Genomic DNA, 22,458 nt, shown 5'->3' with positions numbered 1-22,458 from the left:
TCCAATAAATGCTGTTTTTTCTTTGATACAAAGCTTTTTTTGATAGGTCTTATTACTGATATGAATTATTTGAAGAAAATAGTCCGAAGATTATGGTTCCAGTAGTTTTGAACTTTTGTGCAATTTTTCAATTACCCAAGGTCAATTAATTCAAATAATTTAGAACTTAGACAGCAGTTTTTGACTTTTATGCAAGATCTATTTTTGGCTATCCCAAACAACTGTTTAAAATATTTTTGTTTTCTTCTTCTTCATCACTAAAATATCCGCTGGTGTTGTGGATAGGGGAAAATTATGGATACAGGTTAATAACTTAGCCTGTTTTAGGTCATCCCAAACCATGGCCTAACAAATCTAGCCTATGCAAAATATACACACAGTTAATACTGGAGCTCAGAATCCAAATAAATAAGAATTATTTGTCCTGGTATGACAACTTTCTTCCCTGGAAATTCTAGGTTCCAGAGCCTGTTATTTCCTAAATGGTCGCTACCCACAACTCGCACCTCATACAATATATTGAATATCTATTAGTCACTAACATATTTGTAAATAGGAAATCCACATCATGAAGGTTATGGTACATTCAGAACTCAGCAGAAGAGCTGATGCTGTTGTGGGTTAGGAATAAAAGGCATCAGGATGTGCATAAGTCTATTAGCCAGGTAATAGATAGGGGGTCTTCATACTCATTGTCATACAAATAGCCAAGATCAGGCTCCTGGAGATATTGATTTATTGTATTCAGAAGAATGTTTTCAATTTTTAGGGCTGGGCAGAAGGCTTCGTTTCTCTTCTCTTTTATTTTTACGGAAGGGTGTAAATATCATGTTGAGTTCACTGCCCTTAGCCTCTCAAGTCCTCCTTAAGGGGGCAGAGTTTTAGTGATTTAAATATAAAGCTGAAGTAGGGGATTCAAAAAGTGGGGAATGTGAAATCTCCCCTTCTCATGTTGGATACTAATATGATTAAACAAGTGTATCAACTTTGTGTTTTTGCATCACATGTGGATAACTCAAAAGCTAAATGTAGCAAGACAGGGTGTGTCATAGTTTATTTAGGATTGTCTTGAGTGTAGTTTCTTGTTATTTTTGAAGCTTATGGTCATGGTTTGTACAGTATACCTATAGATGTTAACATGACAGCAAGATGAGAAATGTAAACTCTTGTGTGTGTTTAGGCCATGGTCTCTTCATTCGTAAGGGTGGCTTTTCTTATTTGCTAGACAAGGCTAGTACCCCAGCAGCCTTTTCCCTGTTGGACCCCTTGGGCTTATAGCATCTTGCTTTTCCAACTAGGGTTGTAGCTTAGCAAGTAGTAATAATAATAATAATTAATTTGAAAATAGTCTATCTGCTGTTCTGTCAAATTATAAGAAATATATAAATTTATTAGCATTGAATTATACTGTACAGTATATTCTGTGGTAAGATTTTAGGGACTTATAAGGACTTGCCCTACTTATATTTTAAGTTTTGATTTCTGAGTTTTAGTTTTTATTAATTGATTAAGGGAAACTCTTGTTATTTTATGGGACTTTGGGACATGGGTTTGAATAGTTAATGAGAGATTAGGCTTGTTTAACTAACTAGTGTTATAATTTACAGGTACGTGGAAACAATATTGATGAATTCATCAGATCCGAGGATGAGTTTTCAGACATGATGGAATCAGCTGAGTGGATGCCTGGCCTGGACCCTCAAGGTGAGCACAGATCTGTAATCTTTTCCTTTATTGTAAGTTTTGGTGGAGTTTTCTTCAGGTCATACATTAGAATTTGTGATATTGGTACATTTAGTTTCTTCTCATTAGAAATATAAATTGCTTTGATAAAGATTTAGAAATATAACACAGGTGTTTGAAGAAAAATTCTTTTGAGCATTTCAGCATGAAGGAATTTTTAAAGAATTTCTGTAAAAAATAATCTCACTAACAGAGTGTGATATGTGAAATTGCTTAAGAGTACAGTATTTGGATAAAAGTTGTTTCTAAATGACTGCTTGAAAAGTAACAAATTTTCTAGAAAACTTGTACTGTTAGAGCAGGAATTTCTACATTATAGCAATGAGGTAGAAATATAACCTGAATATACTGTTATGCGCAAGTTGCCTCGGATATTGTAATGAATGAATTGATGTATATATATAATACATTCAAGACTTAAAGAACTGTACCTATGAAGAAGTTTTATGAATGATTCAAATGAATTGAAACGCACACTATATATGTGTCAAGATACTTTACAGTACTTGAGTTTGTTGTACTGTATTGTACTAAATTATGGTATGTTTGGCTAAAGTAGACAGAATTATCACCATTTTGTGGTTTTCATTCTTCGTTTCTTATATGCATATATGTTGCCTAATTTTTTTCGTTGTGTACCCTTTAGCTGTTTTTCTTTACCCTTTTGCTGTCGTTGATACTTTATTGTACTGGCTGTTGCACCATAGAAGAAAGCATGAATATAGATATAAATTCTTATTTTACATGGAAATAAGACAACTGTGTTGTTGACTAATGCTTTAAAGCCATCAAAGTAATTGGAGGTACATTGCTTTTTTTTTTACAGGTTTTTTTATCATACTTATTTTGTTATGGAAAGCACCTGTTAACTACCTTATTTCAGAAATAAATAAGCTTTAGGATTCCTTTTCCTTATAGAAAAACAAAAAAGAATTCTTTTCAAAGAATCTTACCAAAGTTCATTTGTTGTTCTTTCTTCCATAGAAAGAGATTTAACTACCACTCTTAAAGTACAAGAATTATCACTGAAGGTACAGAATCCCTTCCCGCTTAACTGCACAACTATCCATCGACACTGGGTAATGATAACTGGCGAAACTTATGGTTCTTTTTTGTTATAGTCTCTCATTATTTTCATGAAACAATACCGTGATTGTCTACACTGACTTCGGTTCATGTTTTTTTTTCCTTTTTTTTCTGTAAAGGTTTTGCTATTTTAATAATGCTATACTATTTTGGATATACTGTACAGTAAATGTGTTTCCTATTTATGTTAGGGCACGAGTTTGTGATTTGTGCAACTGTATGAGGTGCTTTAACCCTGGATAGGTACGCTACTCGGACATCCCTTTAAGGGTATACTCGGTCGCGAGCGACCCCGATTCCAAAAAAAAATTCAGGAAAAATTCAGTTATGCATCAATCTGTATTGTTTGACTAGCTAAAAATACTTCAAAGAATGCTAAAAACTACTGAAAATATAAATGATACCCATCTACAAAATAACTATTTATTGGAAATATATTAAAAATTTAAGTATACAAAAAAAGACGACGTAAATATTCACAAAAATAGAAATATACATATACACATAAATCCCTTTAGGGACACCTTCTTAGATAGCAAAGCAACAGCGTGTAATTGCTGGAAATGAGTTGGACCCGTATAAGTCAAGATCTGAAATGAGAAAAAAAGGGTAACTTTTTTTGGCCAAAAAGATTTGTCCAAATTTCATGAATTTTTTTGGGTAACCAAATGAAATAGGAAGAGGCTAATTTTTTTTTATAGAAATAACTCATATTATCCTAGAACAGAAATACATAATAAAATGTGCACTAAGATGTAATTTACTGTTATATCAGGGGCGAAATCTAAAGGTCATTTTTTGACGGCCTAGTTTCACAATGTAAATTTCTTATGAAAATCATTGTTTTTAAATATTTAACTTAGCCGGTGAATATATAATAGCTGCAACTCTGCGGCTCGACAGAAAACACACTAAAAAAAACTCGCGAGCGATCGCTATGAAGGTTGCGGGTGTGCCCACCAGCGCCAACTGTCGGCCAGATACCACTCTTGCATGTAAACAAAACCTTCAATTCTTCTCTGTCGACGTTGATGACAAGACGTATCAATACTCGCTGTAGAACCTGGAGTTTTCTCAACATATTTGGTGAAGTACTTCATTTTGGTTTGAGCTTTCGCAGTGCAGGTGTTTTATCTTCATCTTAAATCTTGAACTCGTTTTTGGATAGATTTAATTTTTGATGACAAGAGAGAGAGTATGGACTTTCTTTAACTTTTAAATGGCCGACCCTTCCCTTAGACGGAAGTGTGTTTTAGGCTTTTAGCAATTATCTTATCACGTTATAAATTAATTATAGATTTTCCTCTATATATTTTATATCTCAACCGCCGTTATTAGGCCTCTTCGATTAGCTTTCCATTTATAATAAACATCAAAATAAATTTTAATGATTTGTTTATATGCGACCTTTCCTGAGAGTAGGCGGTCCTAACTTGGAAACCGAAGTTAAACAACGTTGAGCCCTTTTCAATCGTAAATAACTTTTACAGAACTAATGATTTAAAACTTATTCAATAAAATATTTTTAGTAAATATTCTATGATAGTTTTTTTCTTTGAATAGTCTTCGTACTGTTTCAAAGATGAACTAACGTTTAGTTTATTTATGCTACGCAGTTTGCGCTCTATCGTTACGATAGAGAGAGAGAGTATCACGGTTTCACTTTGCAGAAAGAGTAAATCGATTCTGACGTTTTGTTCTTTTTTCTTTCAAAGCTTAAATGTTTTAAAGACTATTTTAAAGGAACTTTTAATTGAAAAACCTTTCAGTCTTTTCCTTTGGTCAAATAACCTGTTTATTGACGAAAGGTAAGTGGGCTCTTCTCTTCAATGCGAAATCGAGAGAGAGAGAGAGAGAGAGAGAGAGAGAGAGAGAGAGAGAGAGAGAGAGAGAGAGAGAGAGAGAGAGAGAGAGAGAGAGAGAGAGAGATAGAGACGGAGAGAGAGAGAGGAGAGAGAACGTTCCGATCTTTATCTCGTCCCAAGCGAGTAACGTTGTTCTCGAGTTACTCTCGTCCCTAGTCTCTGTACGGGGAGAAAGGATAAAACTTTTTTAGTTTTTATTCTCGTCCCAAGGCACTGTACGGTGAGAGATTGAAAACGTAGTTTTGAATGGACTAGTGTTTAGTCTCTTCCCCAGCCACTGATTTTTTTATCTTAAAATATATTTACTGTTTTTTGCTGGTATTAATGTGCTTACATTATACGACTGATTTCGCAATTGCAACCTTTTGATGAGGGTAGAATTGCGTGCTTCAGGTAGAAATCAGTTTTATTCATACCCAATGTGAATTGTTAAAAAATTCGATTTCAGTGAAATAAGTGCAAAACAGAAAATCGTAGTGATAAAGTGATATTGCGCAAAGTGTTATCAGTGTTGCGACCGAGGGTTTGTCTGTTCGTGCCTGCCGTTCGCCTAGTCCGGGACCTCTTGCAAGCTCCCAAGCCCAGGGGAGAAGTAATGTCGTACGACTTATGGGTTCGAGAGGCCTTGATCAGCGAACAGACGTTCCCTCTATGGTATCAGGTGTATCTTACCAAGATCACCCCCTACCATAAGGCGAGAGAGACAATTTTGTCCTCGTCATCCGAAGGCTTTTCGCATAAGAAACCGTGGAACAAGGTTTCGAGGCCCTTTAAGCGAAACTCAGTCCTTTCAGGACAGGTCCAGCGTCCTGGTTTTAACTTTTAGGACAGCTCTGACCCTATGCAGTCATCGGAAGACTGCTCGCCGCCTAACAAAACCGTAACACAGACTCCGAGAGTCTTTTTGTAGGCAAGGTTTTGCGGTCACAGACGTTACCCTCGTCTCTTACCGCAACCATTCCCGTTGATCCTAAATGGGTTGTACGGCAAGACATGCAGAATAAGCTTGCCTCCCTTATGGAAGACTATTCTGCCGATAAGTCCGTTGAGCCTAGCCGTTTATCTCATCGAGATCTTGGCCTTCAGCCACCCTAACGTTCCTTGGTGCGTCCTGTTGACGTTGGCGTAGCCAAGTCACGTCAGTCAGGTTGTTTAGAACCACACTCGATGCGGTCTCGTGTGGATTTTCAGCCACTTTTGGACGTTAGGCCACTTGCTGATGCTCCTGTTGACGTTCAGGATGTTCGCCAACAATCGGAGTTGACTTTTTTTGACGCTGAGCGTCAACCTCCGCATTCTAGAGTTGTTTTGACTGCTCAGTCTAGGCGGTCAAAGCAGTCTCGAGTGGACGCTGTGCGTCCTCACGCACCTGTTGTTGTTGACAGTTCACAGACTGTCAAGCAGTTACATGACGTTGCGTCCTGGTCTCACGCACCTGTTGTTGTTGACAGTTCACAGACTCTCAAGCAGTTACATGACGTTGCGTCCTGGTCCGCTACTAATGCACCAGTGCGTGTGGACTCTGCTTGTAAAGCATTGCCACCACGGTAGGTCTCTCCCTTGCTTGAGACTCGGCTATTGTCGGACAAGGTTCCTTCAGATGAGGAAGTTGCTGTTCCCCCTCCTACTGATATTCCCTTGAGGACTCTGTCAGACGGAGAGGAGCCTAAAGCTGCTTAGCCCTCTATGGACTTTAAATAAATCATGCTGATTTTTAAGGATCTTTGTCCGGATCTTTTTGTAACTGCTGCTCCTCGTTCGCCTAAACGTCAGAACTTACACTAGGCCTAGCTACTTTGAAGCCGTTGTTTTATAAGCTAGTGCTCTCTCGCTCTTCTAAGAGAGCTTTACGTTTGCTAGGCGACTGGTTTATCACCAGGAGGAGTTTGGGGGAGACAGCCTTTGCTTTCCCTTCTTTTAAACTGGCTTATAGAGCGAGAGTCTGATATGACACGAGAGAAGTTCTCGGCTTGAGAGTTCCTGCCTCTGCCCAGATAGACTTCTCAAACCTCATAGACTCTCCCTGGAGCCTGGCCATGAGACGCTCCAAGATTTTACAGGTCGACTTCAGAGCTATTTTCGAGCCTTTGAAGTTTTGCTGTACAATTATGTCATGCATAAACAAGGCTTTCAGGGATGGCTCCAATGATCGGACAGCCACGTTCTCTGCAGGAACAAGTCCCTCAGGGATGGCTCCATGATTTGGCAGCCATGTTCACTGCAGGAGTACGTAAGAGGCAAGTGCGCTCAATGTGTTCATTGTCAAGACAAACTTCACGATGAAGTCTACCAGGCTGTCTTGACAGCATTTATGGAAGGCGACTGGATGGTCTCTCTCGACCTTCAGGAGGCATACTTCCACATTCCTATACACCCGGATTCCCAACCGTTTCTGAGGTTTGTTTACAGGAATGTGTGGGTACCAGTTTCGAGCTCTGTGCTTTGGCCTCAGTCCTGCGCCTCTCGTGTTTACGAGGCTCATGAGGAATGTGGCAAAATCCCTCCATCTATCGGGGATCCGAGCCTCCCTGTGCTTGGACGACTGGCTTCTCAGAGCATCGTCCAGTCTTTGCTGTCTGCAGGATCTACATTGGACGTTGAGTCTGGCCAGGGAGTTGGGACTTTTGGTCAACCTAAAAGTCCCAACTGATCCCATCCCAGATTATTCTATATTTGGGGATGGAGATTCGCAGTCAAGCCCTGCTCGAAGTCCAACTAATGCTGAAACGAAACGTTTATTCAGTCAGGAGTTGGAACAGTCTCGTAGGGACTCTCTCATCCCTGGAGCAGTTTGTCTCACTAGGGAGACTACCCCTTCTGCCTCTCCGGTTCCATCTAGCCTCTCACTGGAACTAGGACAAGACATTAGAGACGGTATCATTCCCAGTCTCCGAACCAGTAAAGGCATGCCTGAAATGGTGGGACAGCAATATCAGTCTGAGAGAGGGACTATCCCTAGCAGTCAAGAACCCAAACCACGTGTTGTCCTCAGACGCGTCGGATTTGGGTTGGGGTGCGACCCTGGTCGGTCGGGAATGCTCGGGTCTGTGGACCTCAAATCAGAAGAGCATGCACATCAACGGCAAGGAGCTACTAGCAGTCCACTTGGCCTTGATGATATTAGAAAGCTTGTTCGAAACTTAGTGGTAGAGGCAACTCAGACAACACCACAACTTTGGCGTACATCTCCAAGCAAGGAGGCACACTCCTTCACGCTGCTCGAGATCGCAAGGGACCTTCTCTTATGGTCAAGAATTCGAGGCATCTCCCTGTTGACGAGATTCATCCAGGGGGACTTGAACGTCTTGGCAGACTGTCTCAGTCGGAGGGGTCAGGTGATACCCACGGAATGGACCCTCCACAATGACGTGGGCAAGAGTCTTTGGGCTACTTGGGGTCAACCCACCATAGACCTCTTTGCCTCCTCGTTGACCAAAAGGTTACCAATCTATTGCTCTCCAGTCCTAGATACAGAAGCAATCTACATAGACGCGTTTCTACTGGATTGGTCTTTTCTGGACTTGTATGCATTCCCACCATTCAAGATAGTCAACAAGGTACTGCAGAAGTTCGCCTCTCACGAAGGGACAAGGTTGACGTTGGTTGCTACCCTCTGGCCCGCGAGAGAGTGGTGCACCGAGGTACTTCAATGGCTGGTAGACTTTCCAAGAAGTCTTCCTCTAACGGTAGATCTGTTACGTCAGCCCCACGTAAAGAATGCCCATGAAAGCCTCCCCGCTCTTCGTCTGACTTCCTTCAGACTATCGAAAGACTCTCAAGAGCTAGAGGCTTTTCGAAGGAGGCAGCCAGTGCGATTGCAAGAGCTAGGAGAGCTTCTACCATTAGAGTATACCAGTCGAAGTGGGAAGTCTTTCGAGACTGGTGCAAGTCAGCATCTGTGTCCTCGTCCAGTACCTCTGTAGCCCAAATCGCAGATTTTCTTTTACATCTGAGAAAGGTTCACTCCCTTTCAGCTCCCACGATTAAGGGCTACAGGAGCATGTTGGCTTCGGTCTTTCGACATAGAGGCTTAGATCTTTCCAACAATAAAGATCTCCAAGATCTCCTTAAGTCTTTCGAGACCTCTAAGGAACGTCGTTTGGCAACTCCTAGATGGAACTTAGACGTGGTCCTAAAGTTCCTCATGTCAGACAGGTTTGAGCCATTACATTCAGCCTCCCTGAAGGATCTCACCCTCAAGACACTTTTCCTAGTGTGCTTGGCTTCGGCTAAAGGGTCAATGAACTTCATGCCTTCAGTTAGAACATTGGCTTTTCTACAGAAAAAAAGCCACTTGTTCACTTCAACTTGGTTTCCTGGCCAAAAATGAACTGCCTTCTCGTCCTTGGCCTAAATCTTTTGATATTCCTTGCTTATCAGAGATCGTAGGCAACGAACTGGAAAAAGTATTATGTCCTGTTAGAGCTCTTAAGTTCGATTTAGCTCGTACTAAGTCATTACGAGGGAAATCTGAGGCATTATGGTGCTCAGTTAAGAAACCATCCTTACCTATGTCAAAGAATGCTTTGTCATATTTTATCAGATTTTTTTAATACGAGAAGCTCATTCTCACTTGAATGAGAAAGACCGATGTTTGCTTAAGGTTAAGACGCACGAAGTTAGAGATATAGCAACCTCCGTGGCCTTCAAGCAAAATAAATCTCTGCAAAGTATTATGGACGCGACTTTTTGGAGAAGCAAGTCAGTGTTCGCGTCATTTTACTTAAAAGATGTCCAGACTCTTTACGAGGACTGCTACACACTGGGTCCATTCGTTGCAGCGAGTGCAGTAGTGGGTGAGGGTTCTACCACTACACTTCCCTAATTCCAATATCCTTTTAATCTGTCTCTTGAAATGTTTTTAATATTGTTTTATGGGTTGTTCGGAAGGCTAAGAAGCCTTTCGCATCCTGGTTGATTTGGCGGGTGGTCAAAGTCATTTCTTGAGAGCGCCCAGATTAGGGGTTTGATGAGGTCCTGTTGTATGGGTTGCAACCCTTGATACTTCAGCTCCTGGGAGTCTTTCAGCATCCTAAGAGGATCGCTTGGCTCCGTGAGGAAGACAGACTTACAAGGCAGAGTAATCGTCTAAGTCAACTTCCTTACCAGGTACCTATATATTTTGGTTTAGTTATATTGATAACTGTCAAAATGAAAAAACTCTTAGCTTATACGCTGTAAACTTAATTAACTCTGGTCTCTACCCACCGCCTTGGGTGTGAATCAGCTATTATATATTCACCGGCTAAGTTAAATATTTAAAAATGATGTTTTAATTATAAAATAAATTTTTGAATATACTTACCCGGTGAATATATAAATTAAATGACCCTCCCTTCCTCCCCAATAGAGACGCAGCGGGACGAGAAGAATTGAAGGTTTTGTTTACATGCAAGAGTGGTATCTGGCCGACAGTTGGCGCTGGTGGGCACACCCGCAACCTTCATAGCGATCGCTCGCGAGTTTTTTTTAGTGTGTTTTCTGTCGAGCCGCAGAGTTGCAGCTATTATATATTCACCGGGTAAGTATATTCAAAAATTTATTTTATAATTAAAATATCATATCTCCTATAAAATATGATATTCATGCATTAAAATATACCAAAATATCACGAATTCTATACAGAACAAGAATATATAGAGATATGCCAACTTACCTTTCGGGTATGTCAACAAAATGGCCGCAGACCGCAACAGCTCTTACAGCCCAATCTACCACTTGAAATGAAGAATGGGTATGTAAATTTCAAGGTGTCATCAACATCTCTTTTTAACTCCATTAGAAATGTGTTGATGACATCCATGCCGAGGAAATACTGCCTGCTGGCCATTATTGAAGATAAATTCAAAATAAATAGAAAAAAATCAGAAATTTGCAAAATATAAAAAAAATTCAGAAATTAGCATTTGAGGGAAAATGGACCTCATGGCAATATATGGCATCTAAGCCAAAACCAATGTCATGCAAGTGGTAGACACACCATCCACCCACACTTTCCAACTATAAAGAACCAAACAAGTATCAACACTGTTTGACAATTTATAATTATGTTATAACTTTGCTGTTTGATCACTTACCCCTATAAAGGTATTTCAGGTTTGAGGTCGACCCCTGGGGGGATAAAAAAACGGGGAAGGAGGGAAGTTAGACGAAAATCAGTCCTAAAGCAGACAATGGCATGTAGACTAGTCACCCCTTGCAGGTCGATCACTTCCATATTCGAGACAGCTGATGATTTATGGGGGAAAAACAGGTTTTGAAACTGCTGTAGGGGTCGCGTACGACCCATCATACCTTTCCAGGGTTAAGAAGCATTATTTCCATGAATCTTACTTTCAAATAGGAAATGGCATTTATTGCATGTTCCAACTTGACAACTGAGTAGGAGATAATAGAATTTTATGTTGCTTGGATTTTATCTCTCCCCTCTCTGATGGACTTCTAAAACTTCCACCCACCTACCATATACTGAGGAGCTAGTCAAAACAGGAAGTATCTGGGGAAACACTAACAGAAAGTATTATTTTTTCTTGTTGTGTCATGTTCAACTGCAAACAGCACTAATATTCTTGCAAATTAAGTGCCTTTTTTCATGCGTGCCATGTCATAAATTCTTTGATGGTTTCGCGTCATTTTGTTTTTCAACATTACATGAGTCTGTCTTCTTTTGACCATTTACAGATATATTGTCTTAAATGCAAGATGAATAAGTTAAATACAGGATGAAACAAACAAAATGGTCATCACCAAAAAACGAATAACTTCCAAAATTTTATTTAGATCGACACAAAACTTTAGCTACATTAGGTCAAGCCTGTGTAGCAAACATCTCCAAAGTTTCAAGTCTGTACAACAAAAACTCGTCGTTTCACTGGCTCTCTAAAATGAGCTCCCCGGCGCTGCAGGCACATTTGGATCTGGCTGGCAAAGTTCTCGATGACCCTCCCGCATTCCTCCCTTGGGATCACTCTTATTGTTGCTGTGATTGCTGCCTTCAGGTCAGGGATAGTCTGGGGGTTGTTTCCATATACCCTGTCCTTAAGGTATCCCTAGAGATAAAAATCTAGGGGGTTCAGGTACTGTGAATGTGGCGACCACTCTGGGTCACACCTGCGGCTGATCAGTCGGTCAGGGAAAGCTGCTGTAGCCATGCCAATGATTCGTTTGAAGTGGGGGGGGGGGGGTGGCACCATCCTGCTGGAACCACTGGAGGACCCTGACGACTCCTCTCCGTCGACCAAGTGCTGTCCAGAACTTGCCAAGCACCTGGACATATTGCTCGGTGTTGATTGTCACAGATGGTGTAGGATTACTCGGTGATCGCTGATAAGCCCCTGTTGGTGTGCTGACCAGCCATCTGAGTTTTTGTGAAGGCTTTAATCAAGGGCTGATGGTTTGTTTTCTCACGAATTGCTGTTTCTTGAACATACGTTGAATGGCACGGTGGACTGCCAGTAGTTCTCTGTCAAATGTAGAGTATTTCTGTTCTGTTCAAGATAATTTTTTGCTGAAAAATGCTAGTGGTTGGTGGCTTTTGTCTTTATCCTGCTTGAGTACTGCACCCACTGTTGTGACACTTGCATCTGTGGTCAGTGTAAGGGACCTATTGGAGAAGAAAATACTATTGTTGCAGTAGAACCAAGTGGCTTTTTTAGGCTTTTTTGCTTATCTGATCAGCATAATGTTTTGGGTTTTCCTTTTTATCATTCATATAAGGAGACATGATTCTAGCCAGGTTGGAAATAAAATGGTGATAGTAATTGATCAGGCCAGCAAACTCCTGCAGTTTTGTACTTTAATGTTTCCTGGCCTTGAAAACTCGTCAATAGCTTGGACCTTCGTCAAGAGGAGTTTAACTTCGAGATTTATTCAATGACAGAAATCCTACCATATTTTTCGCCCATTCATATTTATCTTGTCAGACAATTAACCGTTTTTTTTATGTCATCGACGTAAATGAGGAATGAGGGTAATTCTCCGAGGATGTCATCCATAAGGCGTTAGGTGACACTTTCTTTCAAAGGCCGAAACAACTGTAGTTAAAAGTATATGCACTAAAGGGGGCGATAATTGATGTCTTTTCTACATCCTCTTTTGCTACTGAGACTTTATAATATCCCTGAAAGGAGCGAGAGATTTCTGGTCTTGTTGGGAAGCTTGTTACTGGCATTGGAGTGATGAGTGCTGTAGGGGTGTCTCCCTGGATACGTCTACCGGCATGCAGTGTGTCATCGGGAAATCTGCTCTGAGTAGTGTGAAGGTCACATTTGTTGTGATGAATGCCCAACTAGTTTATATGGTTTGCCAGCAAATGCTACTTGCATGTGTCCGTATATTTTTACCGAGGCACCCTTGATGGTACACACTTGGAGGTGTTGCTGGTTGGAACGAATTGCAGTTGCCCTTATCAATGAAAAATTCCATGTTGGACATCTTATAGATCATGTAGAAGTGTTTTTGTTTCCTGAAATAAAAACAGCAGAAGACATACTTATTTCTCTGTATGAGGTAACCAGCCTGATCATCGCTGATGGTCAGATGGTTAGGCCGCTGCATGCACCCTTGCTCGCGTTTTTGAGTCTCCAAAATTTGTCAAGGAGTAAATTGTTGGAGCCAAAATCACCCCACCCCCAGGTTAGATGGTCTCGTAGGTCTTTCACTCTCCAACCAGGACTGGTGAAAGAATTATTTCTTATGTGAATGTTTTTTTGTAAAGTTATAACCTCATGGTCTACGTCGAGTTGTGATCGCTATTGATCATCTAAAGTCATTTTGTGCTACGTTGTAAAGTTCAACAGTATCTTGACAATGGCCTCCAACATGATTAAAACAGATGATAGGCAGAATAAAATCATGCAGGGAACCTGCAAAAACTTCACATTTGTACTGCAACATCCACGATTGGTACAGTTACAATGCGGAACAATAGAGAAGATATCAAAGCACCAAATGATGCAACCGATGATGACATTGAAGGATCAATGGCAACATGATCTTAACACGCAGTTATCTGCTAATCTATTTATGAAAAGAAATGGTATTGGAGCTGAATTAGTGGCAATATCAAGAGAATGGAATGTTAAGAATGGGGGAAAGTCTGCAATATTTTGTTGAAGATACAGTTTTGTCAGGGTGCATACTGAATCTATTTGATAACAACAATGCGATGTCTCATGAATATGAAATTATAAAGAGTAGGACACAGCAGTTGACTCTAGATGTTCCTCGTCAGAAATGAACGTAAGAGTGTAAAACAAAAACAAGTGCCAAAAAGATGTAAATTAAGTGATTCAGTTAGTGATAGGGAATGCTGTTCAAGAGAAAGGACTCCCCATATTTTACACAAAGTTCTCATGGAAGGAGATCCTCCCTCAAAGCAGTAATCCTTTCTTCTTCCTCTTCCTCTCTCGTTTGCCCTATGCCAGCCACAACTCTCCTGAAAGGTAAAAGTGACCTAATTTGTCAACATTTTTATTTTTTATTATGAATTATTAATTTATATTATTTTTTTATGTTATGGGTTATAATTTGCTGTTCATATAACAGTACAAACCTTTATAAATTTGAGTATATGTGTATTTTTGGATGTATGGTATGCATCAAATGATTTTCCTTTATTTCTCATGGGAAATTTATTTTGGTTTACGTGTATTTTGGTTAGTGAGCTGGCTCCTTCACTGGATCATACTCGTAAATAGAGGCACCACTGTATACAGTATATATTTATGCGTGCGTATACAGTGAGCCCTCGCTACTTCGCGGTTCGACCATCTTGGATTCACCACTTCGCGGATTTTTTTCATAACCCATGTATATACATATATCGCGGATTTTCCGGAAATTTCGAAAATACCGCGATGTGACCGATGGTGCGAGATTGGAGAAAGTAAGGAAAATTGAATCATGATTGATTTTCAATATAAATGAAACTTTGAGGAGCAACAAAGATATCATTTGTTAGAGAGATAGAGAGAGGTAAGGAATGGGAGGTAGTGAAAAGTAGCCCACAGAGAGAGGTAGAGAGAGAGAGAGAGGTAGAGAGAGAGAGAGAGGTAGAGAGAGAGAGAGAGAGAGAGGGGGGGTTTAAATGTAATAAACAAAAAAATTTGATAGGTTATAACACATTGGTGCTTATGTAATATCAACTGTATACTGTAGACGGTTTGAATAAGTCAAGAAATGGTATAAACGATACTTTGTTAGTGTATTCGTACACTCTCAAGAGAGGCAGCTAGATGTCAACTGAACTAATCACATCTAAAATTATAACAAAAAGAAGTCAACAATACTCGATTTTTAAAACACACCCGAAATTTAAAAACAAAAGTACACGCTTTCTTAATGTGCAATTAACTATTTAAAGAGTAGCAATTTTCTAGAATAAAATGATGTTTCCCAAAATATAGTGGTTTGCTGATGAAATCGGTTGCCGTATTTTTAGCTATGATTGAAATGGATGTAGACTCGGCATAATTTTTTCGTTTCGTATTTACAGTAATTGACACTAAGAAAACTAATTTTAGTTCCTTCATCTAAATGTAAGTATTGTATAACACGAAGAGAGAGAGAGAGAGAGAGAGAGAGAGAGAGAGAGAGAGAGAGAGAGAGAGAGAGAGAGAGAGAGAGAGAGAGAGAATCAGCTGTTGTAATCAAATGGCGTGTTTTTGTTTCGTGAGAATTTCATCGCCACGACTATAACAACAACATACTGTACTGAACTTTACAGTATTATACAGACTACTGTAATATGATAAAGTAAAATATTTGTAATCTATTTTATATGAAATGGGGCTATTTTTTTTGTTTAAAATTTACATTTACGTATGTAAAACAACACTCACTCTCTCTCTCTCTCTCTCTCTCTCTCTCTCTCTCTCTCTCTCTCTCTCTCTCTCTCTCTCTCTCTCTCTCTCTCTCTCTCTCTCTCTCTCATAAATTGTTTTCCTGCTTTGCTACGTATGTATGATTTTATATAGATACGGTAAATAATATTTGTAATAACATATTTTATAAAAGCTTTTACCGTAATATCATTATTTATCACTTTCATCATGCGCGTTAAATGCCTTCGTATGTTTACTGAGCGTACTTTATGACGCCGTCGTTTCAGGCGGCGTCATAAAGAAAAACATTTCATTTAGAAGTCCTAAGAAAAATTAAGTAAAACAATGGTAATAACAAAATCAACATACTGTACTGAATAATCAATATACAGTAATCGATGCAAAAACTAACCTATACACAGATGTGTAAATGCGTTTGTTTCTTCATTATGATCAAAGATAAACGTAAACAAAACATTGGTTGCCATTTTTTATCGTGCTTTTTGGCGTGTTTAGGAAACGCATGATATAAAGTCGCCTTTAATATTTGTGCCTGTTTTAGTTTAGGGTACTGTAGTACATGCATTAAGTGTTCTGTACATTAAAGGGTAGTTTGTTAACAGTACTACGTACAAGGGAAGGTTTTAAAAGTCTGAATATACATGTTAAATAAATAGGTAAATATGGTGTCACTACTTCGCGGATTTTCACCTATCGCGGTCGGGTCTGGAACCTATCTACCGCGATAAACGAGGGTTCACTGTATAGGTATATATGGTTGTGATGTGAAAGTTTCCAATAGTATGTCAAACTAAGTGAATTACCATGTTTTGGGATGTTATACTTCAAAGACTTAGACTTAAACTGGGAGGATATACTGTATTTACTTTTGCAAGCTCTTTTGTACAGGTAATTAATATTGAGGATATTTTGTTGCATTTTTAAGCATACAGTTAATATATTCATGGAAAAAATTTGTTAGTTTAGTAGGCTATAATTTTTTTTGCAATCAACATTAAGAGGTACATTACGTTTGATTTTGTTAATGATGATAGTGTTTGAATGATAATATTTATGATAGATTATATAACATATTTTGGACGGTCCAGATAATTGTAGTTTCCTATGTTATCCCGATTGTGTATTTCTTTCCTCATAAACATATTGAATAACTTTTAAATTATAAGATACATATTTTACATCTATTATATTTTACACTGCACTGGTACTGTATAGTTCATAGAAATGCTGTTTGTTATGTGAATAAATACCATAGCTCCTCTATAACTCTTACCATTCGTGTGTATGTTAAAACCCTTTTACCCCCAATGGACGTACTGGTACGTTTCACAAAACTCATCCCTTTACCCCCATGGGCGTACTGGTACGTCCTTGCAAAAAACTGCTATTTACATTTTTTTTGGCATATTTTTGAAAACTTTGAGAAACTTCAGGCATTTTCCAAAAGAATGAGACCAACCTGACCTCTCTATGACAAAAATTAAGGCTGTTAGAGCAATTTAAAAAATATATGTTGCAAAATGTGCTTGAAAAATAAAACGCCTGGGGGTTAAGGGTTGGAAAGTTCCAGATAGCCTGGGGGCAAAAGGGTTAAAATCTTAGGATGTTTTGCATAGGTAAAAAGTATTTACATTATATGTTTAATAGCAGCTTTTACATGTATTTTGTATGCATGACATGTTAAGACTATGTACTAGTGTTGATGTAATATATTGAATATTTTATTATATACAGTATTGTTTGCATGATTTTATTGTTTTATGAGCGTTTAGTAAAAGTACTATCGGCTGATCTGTTGACGAATTAGCCATTCAACACTGAAACTTGACCGGTGTTTTTTTTTTTTTTTTTTTTTTTTTTTTTCTTTTTATGAAAGCCAAATTGGGTACCTGTATTAATTTTTTTTTGAAGAGAAAATTCATAAAGGGATGAAAGTACTTCATGCTATAAATTTCTTTTTTTTTACTCTTGATTATACTGCTGAAGTTCCTTGAATAAGTGTGAAGATTGTTACTTATCATAAAATATATATTCCATCATTCATATGTGCCATTGTTGGCATATGCTTAAGATTGGTAGAGGGTTTGTATAGCAAAAAACAAATTTTGCCTTCTATAAAGCTCTGTTTTGAATACATTTACATTGACAGATGAACTAACTTGGTGTATACCACTGTGCCACGTGGTCACGCTATATGCATTGCTGAAGGTTCCTTGGTACATTTCTTCTGCCCTTAACTACTGTACATTTACTATTAAGCAATTCACTTATGATCTCTTCCCTCATAGCAATCCAATGTCTTTAAACTTTTTCCACCTCATTCAAAAACAAATCTTGACATAGTGGGATCTGTTTACATTTAAAGAAGAGTTATCAATTCATCCCCATTTTTTAGCCTTTCCTAGATCCTTAGGCACTGGGCTGAAATTCATTCAGAATTTTGAACAAGGTTGTAGTTCCCATTCTCTTTAGGATACTGTGCAGGTTACGAGATGCTGCAGCTAAAATGTCCCTCTTGACAATCTAGTGGCCTAAAAAGTATCTGATATTTCAAGTCTGTAAGAAAAATATCTTATGCCTGTACAAACTGTTTTGAAAGTTTATCAGAAGATTATTATGGAATCTTTCCTACCACCAGAAGTGAAGAAAAGTTTCGAGTTTGAAAAAAATATATTAAGTTGATAAGAAGATTTTGGTACAATCTATCAGAACATATGATATTACTAGAGTTGGCTTTTAAATGTTTGTTAGGAATTTGTATGACCGCCTTACATGAACCCCTCAATATGACTATTGTATGAGACTTGAAAAAAGTGTGGGAATTCCTTTAGATAGTTATTCTGGGAAGATCATCAAATAACTCCCATAATTACTTGATTGTTCTACCAGCAACAGGAAAATTAAGTATAATTTAAGCTTTTCAGCGAGACTCTCTTATTTGCTGTACTAAGAATCATAGTTGACTCTGGGAGCTGGTTTACTTTTTCTACATACAAATCTCAACAGAGTAAGGGATCGTGTGACAATTTGGAATTCCAAGTTAAGTTAAAAGACATCCAAAGATTTATAACCCACTTCAAAACTTTAGGCTCTGGGAAATCAAGACTGCAATCAGTCCAGTTGAGGGTAATTATTTTAAGGTTTCTAGGTATTCTTTTTCTGGCATAATTTTGAAAAGTTTGACATAAATATTTTTGTAAAGAATGTAACCTCTCTTCATGAGGGTCTATGTAGCTTTCATTTCGCATTCAGTTTTGCTGCTCTCCTTAACATATTTTTTGCACATTCTCATACCTCTCCTTTTCCTGTGCCTAACTTCTGAAAACTTTTCATCCCTTATTGTTCACATCATTTGTGAATATATAACCATGCTCCTAGACGGGCCTCATATACCCTTGAAACCACCCCAAGTTTGCCATTATTAAAATTTGGAATAGCTAAAACTCTTTTCCAGTTTTTACTAGGCTGTTTGGAAACTCAGGGCCATAGTAAATGGCACAGGTGACTTCCGTAATATTACCCACGTAGGGGATACTGCCATTAGTGAACCTCATGTGGTTTATTGTAGGCATTATTTAAGGGTCTTTGGAGCACTCCTTTGCCCCCTAGATGTACTTGCTTTATATCTTTCTACATTACTCAAATTGGCACTTCCTTTCTAACTTTTCTGTCCATCCTCTTCCAAGATTCCCCAGTTACACCTCATGAGAGCTGGGCTATATTGCCCAAATTCATAAACCCATAAGACCACACCATTTCTGAGCTTTGTGACCTGTCTTCTGGATCTTATTACTGTTAATGGTATGCTTTCTGGCTTATTGCCTCAAGAGAGTCAAAAGCGTTTTGTCACATTCCCAAATACAGTAGTGATCACTACACTGAAGCCTTTGATATACTCTCTTTAGGTGGAATCACCTCCTTTACTGGGAAGATATTGTAAGGGGTTTTCTGCATTTTTGATGGTCCAGTTTTGACTTAAGGTAAAGTTCGAATACCATGCCTAAAGGGGACATAGCAGTAGCTGCAGTACAAGTACGGTAGCCCCATACTGAGTTTTAGATAAAGCTTGGCAACTGTACAGTGTTAATGCTCATGTTCAGGAGAATTAGGCCTCATATGTATAATTTTCATTGATAAACAAAATGATGAGCCTCAAATGCTGTTTTGGCACTGACCACGCTGCAACTACTATACTATTCCATCCCCCGCTAAATGGATTAGCATATCGGGCGCAGGAATGCATGTATGAGCTCTGCTCTAGAACTCGGAGAACAAACCAGAAGTTGGAATATATCGGAATAAATACTGTACAGGTTGCCTGGACAAACTTCATCAGTTCCCTGACCAGGATGATGGAAGCAACTAAGAGTCTTTGAAATTTTTCTTTCAACCTATGCACTCTGAGTATGATAATCTACCATGTACAAATAAAGAAAAGAACGAATATATTGGACTATTATCCATCTCCTCTAGGGTGATTAAGAGTTTCACTACTTTCTGAATGGAATACCGAGGAAAGAAAGATAATCAGAAGCTGTGAGAAAGTCTTATAGAATCTGTGTAGCTGGTGCAGCTGTTGTCTTTAACAAGGCATCATTGTTGTTGTTGTTATTATTATTATTATTATTATTATTATTATTACTAAAACAGCAATATTGATAATATAAAGCAAAATACAGTACTACGAACCTGTCTTTGCTAATTGGAAGAGTAGTCCAATATAGAGAAAGAAGAAAGGAAGTAAAAATTACACATTACAAAAAAGAGAGAGAGGGAGAGAGAGAGAGAGAGTGTGTGTGTGTGTGTGTGTGTGTGTGTGTGTGTGTGTGTGTTATTGTTTACAAACGAGAAATCTTAGAAACATAGAACTGCTTTTGTATCATTGGGACAAATGATAGTTGTCCAGTCAGCAAGCCTGTGACCCCTTTCTCCATAGCACCGTAGAATTTGTTAACCTGCATGGATCCACATGACATGTTAGTATTTTAACTCTTGTTTTATTTATATTTGATACTTAGATATTTTGTTGTGAATAATTTTGTATATAGCATCTTGGTGTATTATACATCAGCATGAAGTGGATTGTCTAGCACTGATAGATATTTAGTGTGACATTTATTTAAAATTCGTGAAATGAGGAACAGTGCAACGAAGGCAATCTTGCAGGGTTGGTGATAGCTGGTAGTGCGTTATCCCCAAGAGGCCGACGTTATCGTCGTCACCGGTTGAGGCCGTCGTCCCCACAACCTTCAATTAGATCTGCTCCAGCAAGTTTCCAGTATCCCAAACCACGTTATCTGTCTGTCCATCATGAGGGATATGTCACTCATCATCACCATATTAATAATTTAAATAATTATTAGATATTGTATATATACAGTATACCATTGGAAAAAATGAATAATCACCTTGTTGAATGGAGTAAAGTAATTTGCATATGACTAATCTGTTGTATTGCATAGAATATTTATACTTGCTTTCTTATTGTTGCCTTTACTCTTTTCTTTGGTTGAGCTTAATGACCATAATGTTTCACATTATCAAATGGTTGATGGAAATTTTGTGAACCCTACTGGTAAAATCATGAAAATATGATTAGCTAAAATAATTTTTCCCCAGTTATTCATGCTCATAAAAGCTACAGTATCCATATTCTTGTATAATGCTTAGTAAGGGAAATGTGTTTGAGATTTAGTGGTATGATAATCTATGGAAATGCATAATCAAGTGTGTCAATGACAAAACCATCATAGATAGCTATCAAGGCGGGGATAGGTTGTGTTTGATTCTAGTGTAGCACAAAAACGTGAATTCAACAGGGATATGCTTAGCAGCATCAAACTCAACTTATTCAAGTTATGGTAGCTTAGTTGTGTTGATGTAATGCCTAGTTTTGTACTGAATAAGTTGGGCAGGGTTGATTCTAGGCTCAGCTATACAGTACAGTATATAATTATGTATAAATTCTCCCATTGGGTATATTATTTCAAAGATATTGATTTGTATACTAGAAGTTCTTTGTGACTCAAGATTTGAAAATATTAAAATTCAAATGTGGTAGTGGCAAATTTATATGTGTGTATATATATATATATATATATATATATATATATATATATATATATATATATATATATATATATATATATATATATATATCGTCGTCGTCGGCGCCCACTCGTGTCCGAGTATTGGGTTCTGTCGTTAGCCATCAGCCTCCTATCTGTGGGGTGGGTGCTTATGCCTGATGTGGCTGTTAAGTCCTAGTTTGTGGTAGAAGAGTCGCGGACAGTGTTCACAAGGGAGGGTAGGTGGTGGGCGGGGCTGTTCTAATCGCTCTCTCCTTCTTCTCCTCCTAGCCTCCTCATTTTGTCTCCTCCTCTCCTCGAAGTCCACGGTGCCATGGTGTACTGTACTCCTCCAGGTTTTCCTGTCCCTGGCTGTTTCTTCCCATGAGGAAGGATCGATGTCAGTTAGAGCCAGGGTGCGCTTTAGTTGATCTTTATAGCGCATTTTCGGGGCTCCTCGTGGTCTGGTGCCCTGGGTCAGTTCTCTGTAGAATATTTTCTTTGGGAGCCTAGATGGATCCATCCTATGCACGTGTCCTATCCAGCGGAGGCGGTGGTGGATGATGGTGGCCTCCACGCTAGTCAGCGAGGCACGTTCTAAGACTTCAATGTTGGTGGTGTGGCTCTCCCAGGGGATTTTCAAAATCTGCCTCAGTTTCATTTGTTGGAAGCGTTCTAGGTTTTTAAGATCGTTTTTATATAGCGTCCATGTTTCACATGCATACAGGAGCGTGTAGAGGACTACTGCCCTGAACACCATTATTTTGGTGGTCATTGTCAGTGCGTGGTTGTTAAATACGCGGCAGTTGAGTCGGCCAAAGGCGGAGTGGGCTGCCCTGATCCTGTTCTCCA

General features: G+C 38.7%; 1 protein-coding gene across 5 annotated transcripts in view; it reads left to right on the top strand.

The window, feature by feature from the left end:
• Positions 1 to 22,458, top strand: part of LOC137650219 (serine-rich adhesin for platelets-like) — a 361,753-nt gene that overhangs the window by 256,199 nt on the left and 83,096 nt on the right. For all 5 annotated transcript variants that reach the window (XM_068383454.1, XM_068383453.1, XM_068383452.1 and 2 more), the window contains one exon: positions 1,608 to 1,704. In XM_068383454.1, coding sequence (XP_068239555.1) covers positions 1,608 to 1,704 — 97 coding nt within the window. The remainder of the gene's footprint in view (positions 1 to 1,607; positions 1,705 to 22,458) is intronic.

The sequence above is a fragment of the Palaemon carinicauda genome, chromosome 11 (genome assembly GCF_036898095.1).
Source record: "Palaemon carinicauda isolate YSFRI2023 chromosome 11, ASM3689809v2, whole genome shotgun sequence".
NCBI lineage: Eukaryota > Metazoa > Arthropoda > Malacostraca > Decapoda > Palaemonidae > Palaemon > Palaemon carinicauda.
This window is presented reverse-complemented; position numbering and strand designations above follow the sequence as displayed.